Genomic DNA, 13,478 nt, shown 5'->3' with positions numbered 1-13,478 from the left:
TTAAGGAAAACCCTCCGAGGTCACAGTGATAACTTCCAGTTAAAAACTCGGTTTAGCCCGCTAAAAGTTAGCTTAAACGACTAAAAAATAATTACCCAAACTATACCAAGGACTTTGCTGCCTCATTTTTTATAATTATTAACAGTTTAGCCGGGCAGTATGGGCGTCTTAAAAATTAAGGCAACGCTTTTATAAACAAAATTTTTCAATAAGAAGAACTTTTCATATAACATTTATTTCGATATTTATTTATATAATTATATCTATATTTAATTGTGATACGTATAATATAATATAGTTAGAGCAGTTTTCTGTAATCAGCGTATAGTTATCGTGTTTAAAGGGCGTTTATTTGATTTATCCCGAAAGATTCATCGCGTTTTTGTTTAAAAATTATAAGAAAAGGGTAATCTCGTACCATACAGGGCAGGATTCAATGAATCTTCGGGAATAACCCGGGCCCCATCCTTTTATGGGACTGACCCGTAAAACGGCGTGAGGTCGAAACTGTTCATTTCGGAGCGTCTCCTGTTGAGGGAGCATTAATTTTTCTGTAACTTCCACCCGCTCCCCTTTAATCGTATACCCATTTCCGGCATCTGCATTTGGTATCTTTCCCGCTGCCGAAATATCTATCTCATCGTCTCCGGCATCGACCTTCCCAAAATTTCCCATTTCTTCTTGCTCCCTCGTGCCCTCCCTATCATCGCCATCGTCCGAATAACGACTCCCATCCTCACTGTAGACTTTGACACCTTCATCACGTTTATTTTCACGGGTAGTTTTACAGATATCTATCATATCCTTGGGACAAGCAATATTGTTATTATCGATATCTTCTTTGCCACCATCGAGCGTCGTAAATTTCGTCCGATCGCTAACCCTGCAAAGCCGCGAATCATAAATCCGCGCACAATGGCCGGGTGGAAGGCGTATTGGTTGGCCCGGGGTGTGCGAAACGTCGGCAAAAATGGCGTGAGTTGATTGGTTGAACAAATAAACGTTTGTTCGGCGTGATCGTTGCTCTATGGCTAATAGGGTTAAATATATATGAAAAAATAATAAATTTAAAAAAATTTAATCAATAATAATTTTTCAAAATTCGCGGATTTATTAAATAAAAACCTAGGGCTAATGAATCAGCTGGTTGTGACGAACCGATGTGGGAGGGTAAAAAAACGACGGGCTCAGAATTAAGTGTTTGAGGACCGGAAAAATGCTTGAATTCCCAACGGGCTAAAGAACACCAAGGAGGTGGAGAGATATTATCGGCAAATTTGTCGAGGCGATGAAGCGCCGAAGTATTTTCTTCTAAAGAATAAGGATAAGATTTTTTTTGTAATTATGAATGTGAATTGAATGAAATGGTAAATTTAGTAAGCATTTTGGCGATAAAATTAATTGATGTCTGCCACCCCCTCCCCTCCTTCCATTTTTTCGTAAATCAAGGCATCCCCGAAAAATATCGATCTAACCATGTAAACACGGAGAATAAATTATCTAACAAACTTTGTATCATAGACCTGCAGGCCCGGCCCGAGCTGTATTTTAATTTTTTTTAATATACCCTGGCCGGGCCCGAAAATTTTTTTAAAAAAATATCCGGGCCAGGCCGTATATTTTAAAACCAAATATTCGAAATCGCCATTATTAGCTATAAAAACAAATATAATATATTTTAAAAAAATCCGGGCCGGGCCGTGAAAATGTTACCTTAGCAAGGTCTCTGCTTTGTATTATGTTTTGGATTAGCCATTTAGTATAATAAGTTAATTTAACGTATTTTAGCCTTATGATATAAATCTAACCTAATTATCCTTATTCAAATATAATTTATATCAAATTTAACCTTTAAAATTTTAAGTTTGCCCTTTTAAACCGTCAATAAAAATTTTTTTATTGACTTTTATTTTATAGTTTCGTTATTCAAATCGAGCAATTCGACATAAAGGATTCTAAGAAGTAAAATATAACTTTTTCGGCGAAGCGGGTGAGGTACTACGGAGCCGACCCCCTGAAGAGTTCCGCCAGTTTCAGTTGATTCGTTATGTGACGTTAATTGAGGTAGGTCATTATTTGCATTGTCGAATTTTAACGCTAATTTAAAGAAAATAAAATAAAGCGTAAAAGATGGAAAGCGCAAATTAATAATTTATTCCCAAGGGAAAAAGTATTCCCTAATGCCCGGCATTTTTAATACGCAGAAAGAGGAGTGAGGGGTATGACGTAAGATCGCCAGAAAGGGGTACCACGTTTGGCGTAGCCTTTAAATAAAAAAAATGTAACTTTTTCTTCTAGTAAATGATTTTTAAAAAGTTAAGATCGATAAAATAATTATGTAATAAATAAATAAACAAATCCAAGTTAAAAATAAATACTTTTCGCGATTTTATTTTGAAAAATAATCATTTGAAATTGATTTTTTTTTTAAAAAAAAGGGAAATATATAAAATTACGAAAGAGAAAATGATTTTAAATGACTAATATATTAAGTACATCGCATCATCCATCCATCAACATTTCTTCTTCTGACTTAGTGGTGTTGTTAAACGATTCGGTTTAAGAATCTTTAAAAAAAAAGGACGAACTAAATATTTTATACGAAAAATATTACTACGCATGCCTGTGAATATTTTGCTCATATGACACTTAGGTTTGGACATCTGTTAGAGAAATCTTGAGGTTTAGGCAATATTTTTCTGGCTAAAATATTGTGCTGGCCATTTTTTAAAAATCGGCTCAAATCGAGCCCTTTCGGAAATAATTTTTCAAGCAGTCAGTATCTTCTAAATTTATAACAGAATCATGATATCACTCAAAATAAGAAAAGCCTGGGGGGAGGGGGTTGAACAATATTATTATGGTTAAGTTTCCACGAAAAAAAAAATTTAATTTTAAATTTATTATCTGAAATTCAATCTTATTTGGGATTGGGCTGATTTTTCAATGATCTTTATCGGTAGTTGGTCTCAAATCCCTTGGGTAATTACTAAATTTAGCCGTTTAAGCAAATTTTTAGCCCCTTAAACTAAGTTTTTCAAACTATCCAGTTTGACCTCGGGGTTTTTCTTAAGATATCAAGTTCAAATTTGGAAGAAACCTCAAAACGCCTTAATATTTATTAACCGGTGTTTGATCACGGGATGGATACCTTTAACATCCTCAAAAATAAAAAAATCCGTCAAAACCAAGATTTAAAACAGATTTGGCAATATAGCGCACACAAATTGAACGTTGCGACTTGCAACGCAGCCTTTCAAATCGCATATAAAAAAAACTTAAACGCTGCCATATTTAAATTGACGCGTTGAGTTTTATTTTTTTTTCCAATATGAAACATTTAAATTTAAAACAAAAAAAATGCTTGCCCTGTATTTACTTTAAAAAAAAATTAAGGAAGGAAGAAGTGCAAGACATCTCGAATATATGTTAAAAGAAATCCTTTTTCTGAATATATCAATATAAAAGGCGATTTGACACATTCCCAATTTTATAATTCTACAAGAATGAAAAGATCAACCTTTTCATATATTCTTGGGCTAATTTATGATTATATTAATCCAAAAATTATTAAATTAATGCTGAAGACTGATTGTTTGTTACCTTGAGGAAATAAATTTAATTCATTAGTAATTTACATGATCATTTTATGCAATATATATTTTTTTTTAAAAATGGAATACATTTTTTTGAAACTATGAGATTACCTGAAATGAAAGAAGTATATAGGAATTTAAGGAAATTAGGAGAAAATGTAGACCCTACAAATTTTGATAGAGAAAGAAATTAAATATTTGATAAATTATTATCGTGAGGATTGTTGAAATAACCCATGAATCCCGGTTAAACGCAAAATAACTTCCCGGGAAAAAAATCCTCTATATGAGGAAGGAGGAGGGTTATTTAAATTGTTAAGTGATTTTTTTTTCGGAGGAATTATTCTGAGTCCAGATTAACGAAACTAGTGCGAAAGATTTTGCGCTAACTTTTCGAATAAAAACTTCCGGGTCGGTTTTGTGGGTATCCCTGACAGCCAGCTCATTGAATCGATAGGATTAGATGTTGTTGGGTCGATTTGAGCCTATTTTTATAAATGGCCAAATCAATATTTTAGCCAGAAAAATATTGTCGTGAACCTCGAGAGATTAGGCTTAATAGATACCCATACCTTTGTCGTTTTTTAAAAATCGGAGCTCAAATCGAGCAGCTTAACAACACTAGGTAAATACACAACTTTTATTGCGTCAACGTAATATTATTTTTAAAAAAATTGGTATCCCCCCCCCCTCTCCCCCAATCAAAATCTTTTATTTAATTTTTGTTTTTTTTTAAAAAAAATAAATTTCATACAATTACCAAGTCTCGACAGTCGACATCCTCTTAATTACTATTATGTACATATATAACTCCTCTAAACAAACAGTTACGTCAAATTTTGATAGTGATAAATAATATATATAATCATTGTATATAAAAAATAATGTTTTTATAAACCAGATGTCCATTTTATTTGAACCCTTTTTCATTTTAATATCAATTAATATAATTCTATGATGGCCAGTCAATACCTCTTTTTTTTGTTTCCTGTTACATATAAAATTATTTTATTTTTTTTAACAGGGCAAGGAACAACAATAATTTTTTTTTCTATTGTAAAAAGTAGCTCTTATGTCATACAACACTTCAAATTTTAATAAATTTTAATTGACGTGTTGTTAAATGACTCGATTTTTAAAAAAAGCTAACCCATATTTTAGCCAAAAACATTCGGCAAGCTTCGAGATTTCGATAATAGATGTCCAAACCTTTCTGTCATTTCATTGACTTATAATAATACCTAGTAACTGATGATGCTAATGTAAAGCTCGTTTAATGCAAATCAGCTGGGCCCGCCATTTTGGTAACTCATAGTAATTATAGTCATGTTAAAAAGTACTAATAAATTGTTAACTTGCTTTCTTATTAATCTCGATGATCACACAATTCTCTAATAAAGTTTGCGTCAGACAGGAATAAATTGGCCTCTTGTTTAAAATTTTTAATGAGATATGGGTAATCAAAATGGCGTCCCCAGCTTTTCATTAATGAATGGCTAGTCTAGATGGCCTCGGTCCGATTCATTTATCTTTCTTTTGTCATCAAACTATTTTGAGTCAAATGGCAAATTTTTTTTCCTAAAATTTATCATTAAAATATTTTACATAGTAATTGGTTTTAATTAATATTTACATATATTTTCTGAACCTTAAAGGCAAAGGTAATTGTTTTATTTAAAATATTTTACATAATTAATATTTACATATATATTTTTCTAGAAAATTGTAAAATAAAGAACAATATTAGCAGGATTCTATATTAGTATTATCAAATATTTTTCTGAACCTCAAAGGCAAATATCAAATATTTTTCTGAACCTCAAAGGCAAAGGTAATTGGTTTTAATGATGTCATTTATTATTTTCTAGAAAATTGTAAATAAAGTACAATATTAGCAATTATTCTAACTTAGTATTAGCAAGATTCTATCTTAGTATTAGCAAATATTTTTCTGAACCTTAAAGGCAAAGGTAATTGGTTTTGTACAATATTAGCAATATTCTCAACTTAGTATTAGCAAGATTCAATCTTAGTATTAGCAAGATTATTGTATATCAAATCTTTGTATTAGCGAAAGATTGGTTGTTTCTTTTTTTCGGCTCTTCGCGGTGATATTATGTACATTACAATTTTTAAAAAAGGAAAATGTTGACCAATTTTTGTATTCAAGTATTAAAACCGGATATGAATATTGCATGAATGATTTTAGAGGTTATGGAACCTGTTCCTACTGCTCTTTCGACTTTAGAGAGAGTAGAAAAAAATGCTTTTGGGAAATCTCACTCCCACGATAACTATTACGATATTTAAAAAAAAGTAGCTTTAAATAATTTCATTTTGTAAGCCACTTATTAATGCAAATTTGCAAGACAAAGATAAAATGTATGACAGCTGAAGTTTTGTTCACAATTCATATTTTGATAATATTTTATTCCGGTTAAATATATATAACAGCAATAATTCACCCGCTATTTGAATCAGATTGACCCTCGTAAGACTGGATATCAGCGAAAGAAGGAAGCCTGAACTTACCTCCTGCTTCAGAAAAAATATTGACAAAAAAAATGCAATTCTTATAAAAAACAACACACATACAGATTGCTTTCTGATAAGGATATATCTCACAAAGAAAAATTAGAACGGCATCTGAATGACTATTTCCAAACTAAAAAAGATTCTTTAATTTTTAATAAAATCCCCCATCCCCAACCCCCCCCCCTTAATTAAATAATTTCATTTATCCATTGTAATGCAACCCCCCCCCCCTCCCTATCCTCTGCACCAGTTGAACGTGCGTTCTAGCACAGAGTGTTGAGCACTATGCACTCTTGTTTATCTGATCAAAATTTTAAAAATCAATTGTTAAATATAAATTATTTTTGTATCATTTCGATTTATAAATTATACATGTATTATAAAAAAAATATATTATATATTATTCATCGCATATAATACAAAATTTTTTAAGTAACGAGTAGTAACCCGTTCCTTTTTTTCAGACGTAAAGAGTAACGCGTTTCTTTGAAGTAAAGTTTGTTAAACGGCTTGATTTGAGCCGATTTTTAAATGCGGTCAACCCAATATTTTAGCCAGAAAAATATTGCCTAAACCTTGAGATTTCGCCTTTGTACCATTCTGTGACCAAAATCTTCAGGCATGCGTAATATTTATCTGGATAAAATATTGAGTTAGCCGTTTTTAAAAATCGGTTCACATCGACGAGCCGTTTAACAACACTACACATAATCACTACAAAAAAAAATCAAATTATAGTAGGAAAAACAAAACCATACATCATCATGATTCGCAATGCAACATGTACTTTTTCAAAAATAATAAATTAATGATTTTTAATTATATCGCCTATAATTACCAAAAAAATATAACATTTAAATCCAATTACGTTTTTTATTAAAAACTACTGTTTTATATATATATATATTTTTTTTTTTTAAAAAAATACAATATTAAATAACATTTAGGTATTTATTAATGATATAAAATTTAAAAAAATTTTATAGTCGCCAAACAAATTTTTTATGTTATTTTGTTTTAAAAAGAAAATTGCTAAAATAAAATCGCAGCGAGTCGCCAAACAAATTTTTTATGTTATTTTGTTTTAAAAAGAAAATTGCTAAAATAAAATCGCAGCGCCAAGCAGGTGAATATATAATATATTAAATTTGTATTAATTCCATTTTTTTCATTCCCTCTTTCTTCTATTCTTTTTCTTTCTTTCTTTCTTTTTCAATATATTTTTCTTAAAAATATTCTTGTATCTTGTATAATAAAAAAGAATATTTAAAAAATTTTTTTATAAGGTAGCCAGCCAATAACCTCGTAAGTAATTTTAAATTTCTTATTATTACGGAAAAATCCATATTAAAGGCGCCAAAATTAAAAGGAAAAAAAAATTCGCGGGAATAAATGCGATAATTTTAACATCCTTTTATTTTGCTGGTAAAAAGATAAGATAATATAATCGTTTGATTTTTTTTTACCAGCCATCAAGAAAAAAATAATTCTATTTTTTTTTATTGGCTATCGTTATAATTTAATTTTTTTTAAAAAAAACTAACGGCCAATAGAAAAGGGGGGGATTTTAAAAGATTTAAACTTTTGGCGGGGTGTTATATTTATAGTTTTAAAAAACTACCTTTATTCGGGCCCCACCTTCCATCTTTAAAAATATAACTTTTCTGACTCAAAAAAATTGGACAACCATTCAATCCCTGTATAGTTTGGGATTAAGAAAGTTAGTTGGAATCCATTTTGGAAAATCACTGACTATTAAAATTTAGACCCTTTAAAAAAATAAGAATGATTTCAAGTCTTGGACTATGCCCAACCAGGAAATGGTCTCTAATAAATTGCTAGTTTATGATAATTTCACCCAAAATCTTGCTGATTGCAAAATAAATATTTAAGCGCGACCTGTACCTTTATTGGAGCGATATGCTAAAATTTGTTAACATGACAAGATATAAATTGGTTAACTTCTCTTCTCTTCTCTTCTCTTCTCTAACTAGTTATGAATTTAGTGAGCTATTTTATTCCTATGTCCAAAGGATTTAAAACGAAATTCATATTCATATTATAATTAGAGAGATAATAAAAAATATCATGTGTTCATTTAAAATATTATATATGAAAATAATACGTGATTCCGAAATTTAGTTTTAAACTTTTAGTGATGCAACTTGGGCGTTCACGCTTAAAATAACATTAATACGAATTCATAACTAATTTAAGTGGAACTGATAGTGCGCATAAATTGAGCGTTCGCGCTTTGCCGCAATTTTTTAATTTAAAAAACGTAACGCCATCCCTTGTTTAAATTTGAAATTGCCTTTTTAATTAATATCGTCGATTCAAAATTCTAACTAAGTTGTAAAAAAAAGGATTTGTCTTTGAAAGTTATATAATCGTCTGCCTTTTTATTTCCTTAATTTATGAATATTCCTTTTTAAGATATAAGTAAATTTTTTTTTTTACATTTATATAAATATTTCAAAATGGAGAATAAAAAGAAGTAATGAAAAAAAAGCAAAACTGTTTGCGTTTGCTTAAATTGTTGCTAACGCCAAACGGTAATTTTACAAATTTGCACGATGCCATTTGAAATGCATTATTTTGCAACGCGGCGTTTGAAACGTTCAATTTGTGCGCACTTATAAAACGGGTAAAAAAATGAATATTTTCAAGCTTATTTATTCGTCGGGGGGAAAAAACGTTTTTTTTTCCAGATACAAAAAGTTAGTACTAATAATAACATAAATTTTTTAAAAAAATTTAAAAGAATTATTTTTTAAAAAAAAACAAAAACCCCCACTATTTTCTTTTATAATTGAAGTAAATTAAGCAATTTTTTCTCGACTCGATTGATTACTAGTGTTGTTAAAGGGCTCGTTTTAAACTGATTTTTAAAAAAGGCTAACTCAATATTTTATCCAGGAAAAATAATTCGCAAGACTGAAGATTTTTCTCGTAGATGGCTTGAAGGTTTAGGCATTCATTAGCGAAATCTCGAGGCTTAGGCAATATTTTTCTAGGTAAAATATTGAGTTAGCCGTTTTTGAAAATTGGCTCAAATCGAGCTGTTTAACAACACTTTCGATTACTCGATTAAATCTATATTTAGAAATTACATTTTTAGAGGGTGTCCTAGTTGACTTTTTAATGGCAGCAGTAGTTAAATGTTTATTGCTGCATTTATTAAGACCATGGGAAGGGAGATGCGATATTTATTTAAGGAGCTTCTAAATTTTGATCATGCTTTATTTAATTTTTTAACCAGCTGATTTTTTTTAAATAGATAATTTACATCGATTTCCTTTAATAAGTAAGCTTGGACGATGCTTAGAGAGATGATAAGCAGAATTAGCTAATGTATAATTTATTTATTCTAGTGGATAAAAAATATTTTATTTAATCACGTTCCCCTTAAGATTGTTATTTTGGGCGCATGCGCATTAAAGAAACTCGTTGAAAAAAATTCTAATATGATTAAAGCGGAAGACGATGCGAGATAAGAACATTTAAATATTATATATTAGAGGTAATCCAACTTTCGGCTGACCGGAAATAATTTAAAATAAATCCGCGCCGGGCCAGTATAATAAAAAATTGAAATATATGATGGGCGTGAAGACGGTGCGATAAGGACATCATTCAAATTTTTTTAGGTTAGGGCCCTTTCGCCCCACTCGTTTTTACTGGCCCGGTCTACTTGAACTTTCGGCGCATGGGTAACGACTGCAGTCAGTAAATTTATGTTATGGACAGGTAAAAATAAGGTAAATATATGGGAGGGAGGTCAATGTTTTCTATTTGTTATTTGTTTTTCATTGTCTTAAAATTATACGTTTTTTTGAATGAATGTTGGGGGGGGGGGAGGGGTAAAGATCAATATTGATTTAAAATTTTTACCTATATGATTTAATTACTTTTAAACTATATACGTTTAAATTTAATTAAGAACAATGTAAGTTGTACTCTACGTATTAGCCAAAAAAATATTACTCAACCTTAGGGATTCGCTAGATTGCAGAAATGGTTTGGATATCTATTAACGAAATCTCGAAACTTGTATAATATTAATTTGGCTAGAATCCTAATTTAAATTCAGCTAAATCGAGCCGTTTAACAACACTAGTTGTACTCTCTTTACATTCTTTAATATTCATTTATTTACCTAAAAAAGGTAACCATTTTTTTAAAAAAAATTAATAAAATAAATATTTAAAAAAAAACCTTTATTATTGGATTTCGAGGAATCGGTTAGGGTATAGAGTGGATAAGGCGGAGGCGGATAATCTAAATTTAATCAAAAAAGATAAGTTGATTTTATTTTAAAAAATATTTATCAAATTTAAGAAATTTTTTCAATATGAAAGCACCCAAAGACAACCATATCCTTTAAATGATCATTATTTAGATCGACACACATTTAAAAAATCCAAATTTCATCCCCATACACTGATGATTGATAGTGATAAACCGCTAGAGGCCGACGCGGCCGGTACTGGCCTTCGGCCTGGACTCTTAAAATATTCTATCGCCCTAAAATCGTTTTAGGCTGCGGGCATTAAATATCTAATTTTTATATAAATTTACCTATATAGCATTTCCTGCTCCAGTGATAAGGATTTATACAAATTGGTTGTGATTCGGAATAATTTAGATCCCCCGTAGAATTATTAGAATCTTTGCCGGGGATAGGATTGTAATTACGGTATAAATACGAAGCAGAAGAACAAAATGGGGTTGGTTTAATCCGTTTTCGGTAATCTTTCGAATTCGGTGGGGGGTCACTTGTATTCCTTAGTAAGCTATTTATCTGATCGACCGGAAGCAAGTCTGGCCATCGCCAATGCAGACAACAAAATACCGCTGGGGATAGGATATCATCGCATGTCGCGGAGTTACAAGTATCCATCGTAGTATTTACGGTTGAGTTAGGGTTATCTTTTTTGGGTCTCGTAATACATGTGGTACTCGAGGGTGTTTGTTGCAAATGGCGGCATTTGCTTGATGCGGTATCGTCATCGGTGGTGACAATGTTGAAACTCGCCTTCTGTTCTAACGTCCTACCTCCGGTTTCCACGGCGCGCCATAAAATTTCCAATTCGAGATCGCTGAGCGTTCTCAAGAAATTTTCCGTAACCGTCTTAATTTGTTCCGCGTCTCGGGATCGTCGCGAGACAAGGTTCGACGGAATTAAAGGAGGGGGCAATGATTGAAAATCGCGCGGAGGATCGAATTTGGCGACATCGTTCCCGGGATAAGCGGGAGCGAATGTTATAAGTTGGTTTGTTTTCGCGAACATAACGCGACTATTTTGGAAGGAAGAGCTGTTTACGGGCACGATTTTATTAGCGGCTATGGGATTGTTTGATAGCGATTCTTCGATGATAACCTCTTGGTTTTGTAGCAATAGAGAACTTCTTAGGAGTTTCTTTATCAATATATTTCGCTTACACCTAAACATACAATGCCTTAAGCATAGTACGATGCGATTCAGTGTTACGGCGGAAGGATATGAGCATATATTTCGATTTTTTGTATTCCGTTTAATGGGCTCTATTGCAAACGCGATTTTAATTAATACTATCCTTTATAATAATGATAGATAAAAAAAAATATTACATTTTGAAATTATTTGTAAAAAAAAAACAAACTTGTGTTATCTAATATTTTATGAATATAGAATCAAAAATGAAATGAATAAATTAATCTTTTTTATTTGGGCAACACCCCATAGCTCAATGGTAAAAGGTTATTGTGAGGTGAAGGGAGGAGGGGAAGGATGAGAGTGACCTTATAAATTTCTTGTTAAAAATTACAATGGACGATTTTTAAAAACGACCCGATTAAGATAGGTGTTGTTAAACGGCTCGTTTTGAACCGATTTTTATAAACCGGCTAACTCAATAATCCACCCAGAAAAATATTACGCAAGCCTGAAGATTTTGCTCATAGAAGGGAGGCTTAGGCAATATTTTTCTGGCTAAAATATTGAGTTAGCCGTTTTAAAAAATTGGCTCAAAAACAACACTAATTAAGATTATAACGAAAATAATGGTTTCGCTCATAGATGGTACCAAATCTCACCGTTTTTTTTTAAAAATAGACCCCAAATTGGGTTTTAATTAATGGTTAATTATATAATCATATTTTTTTTGTATTGCTTACCATTTTATTTTTGAATCTGTTTTAAAGAATTTCCACAAAATATTTGATAGCTTAAATTAGAATTATAAAAGAAGAAAGATACCAAACGATTATTTTTTTTTTCCATAGGTTTTAGTCAAATTTTAAATTTTATGGTTTTTTTTTAAAGTTAATAATTTTTTTATATATATTTTTGTTGTAAAAATAATAAATATAAATATATATTTTAAAAAAATAAAATAAAAAAATACAATGTTTCAAATATTTATAATATAAATAAAATAAAATAATAAAAAATAAATGAAAATCAAAACGTTTACAAATCGAAAAATCAAAAAGTTTGTTGTTTTTTTATAAAATAAATTTATTTATTTTTTTGTTTCAAGTATTATTTTTTTTTACGGAAAGAAGTGAAGGGGAGGCCAGGGGGGAGTAAGGGTATTTTTTTTTAATTTTTTTTTATACTATACAATTTATTACATTTTACTCACTCGAGAAAAATCATCAAAAAAAAAATATAACTTTGTTTTGATTGGTCAATTCGCGGAATATTTTTTTTTTAGTATAAGGGGAGGGGAGTTAATCATGTGAAAAGTTTATATAAACAACATGGCGGACAAAACATAAATAATAAAATATGAATAAAAACATTTATTAAAAAAGAATTTATTATAACATTGTTTATTTATTAAGAAATACATATTTTTTTTATAATATTTATAATAAACGAATAAAAACCGAATATTTTAAAAACACGACTGCAAATCAAAGTTGCCATGACCCCCCCCCCCCCGTCAGGACAAACTGTAGACTCCCGCAATTATAAATTTCTCACGCTTAAAAACCTTAAGTTTGTCGGTTTCCTTCACCCTAATGCGTTTTATCCAATAATAAGACACTTATATTTACCATTAACTAAAACAATTTTAGAGTATTACCATTCATATTTCTCAGGAATATTTTTTTAACCAAATTAAAATTTTAACTATACAACCTTGCTCGATTTTAATTTTTCACTAAGTTTACCCGGTTCGGTTTAAATTTGTTTTTAATATAAATATAAAGCCAAGAAAGAAATATGTTGGTGAACACCAAAAAATAAATAAATTTTTATAATATTCAGGAAGTGGTTAAATTAAAAATACTATACTTTATGGATTATCACTTCTATGAAATATCAGAATTCATCAAAATATATATAAAAAATGA

The 13,478-nt window shown here is 30.4% G+C and overlaps 1 protein-coding gene across 1 annotated transcript; it reads right to left on the bottom strand.

The window, feature by feature from the left end:
- Positions 1 to 287: 287 nt before the first annotated feature.
- LOC135928201 (uncharacterized) lies at positions 288 to 12,436 on the bottom strand. Its single transcript, XM_065464586.1, has 6 exons — positions 12,291 to 12,436; positions 10,713 to 11,710; positions 10,350 to 10,412; positions 1,975 to 2,097; positions 1,126 to 1,311; positions 288 to 1,031 (listed from the first exon to the last, which is right to left on the bottom strand). The coding sequence occupies exons 2-6, from the start codon at positions 11,584 to 11,586 to the stop codon at positions 394 to 396; spliced, it is 1,884 nt and encodes a 627-aa protein (XP_065320658.1). The 5' UTR covers positions 11,587 to 11,710; positions 12,291 to 12,436; the 3' UTR covers positions 288 to 393.
- Between the last annotated feature and the right edge of the window lie 1,042 nt (positions 12,437 to 13,478).

This window comes from Gordionus sp. m RMFG-2023, chromosome 4, assembly GCF_954871325.1.
Source record: "Gordionus sp. m RMFG-2023 chromosome 4, tfGorSpeb1-WG-v2, whole genome shotgun sequence".
In the NCBI taxonomy this organism is placed as follows: Eukaryota; Metazoa; Nematomorpha; class Gordioida; order Chordodea; family Parachordodidae; genus Gordionus; species Gordionus sp. m RMFG-2023.
This window is presented reverse-complemented; position numbering and strand designations above follow the sequence as displayed.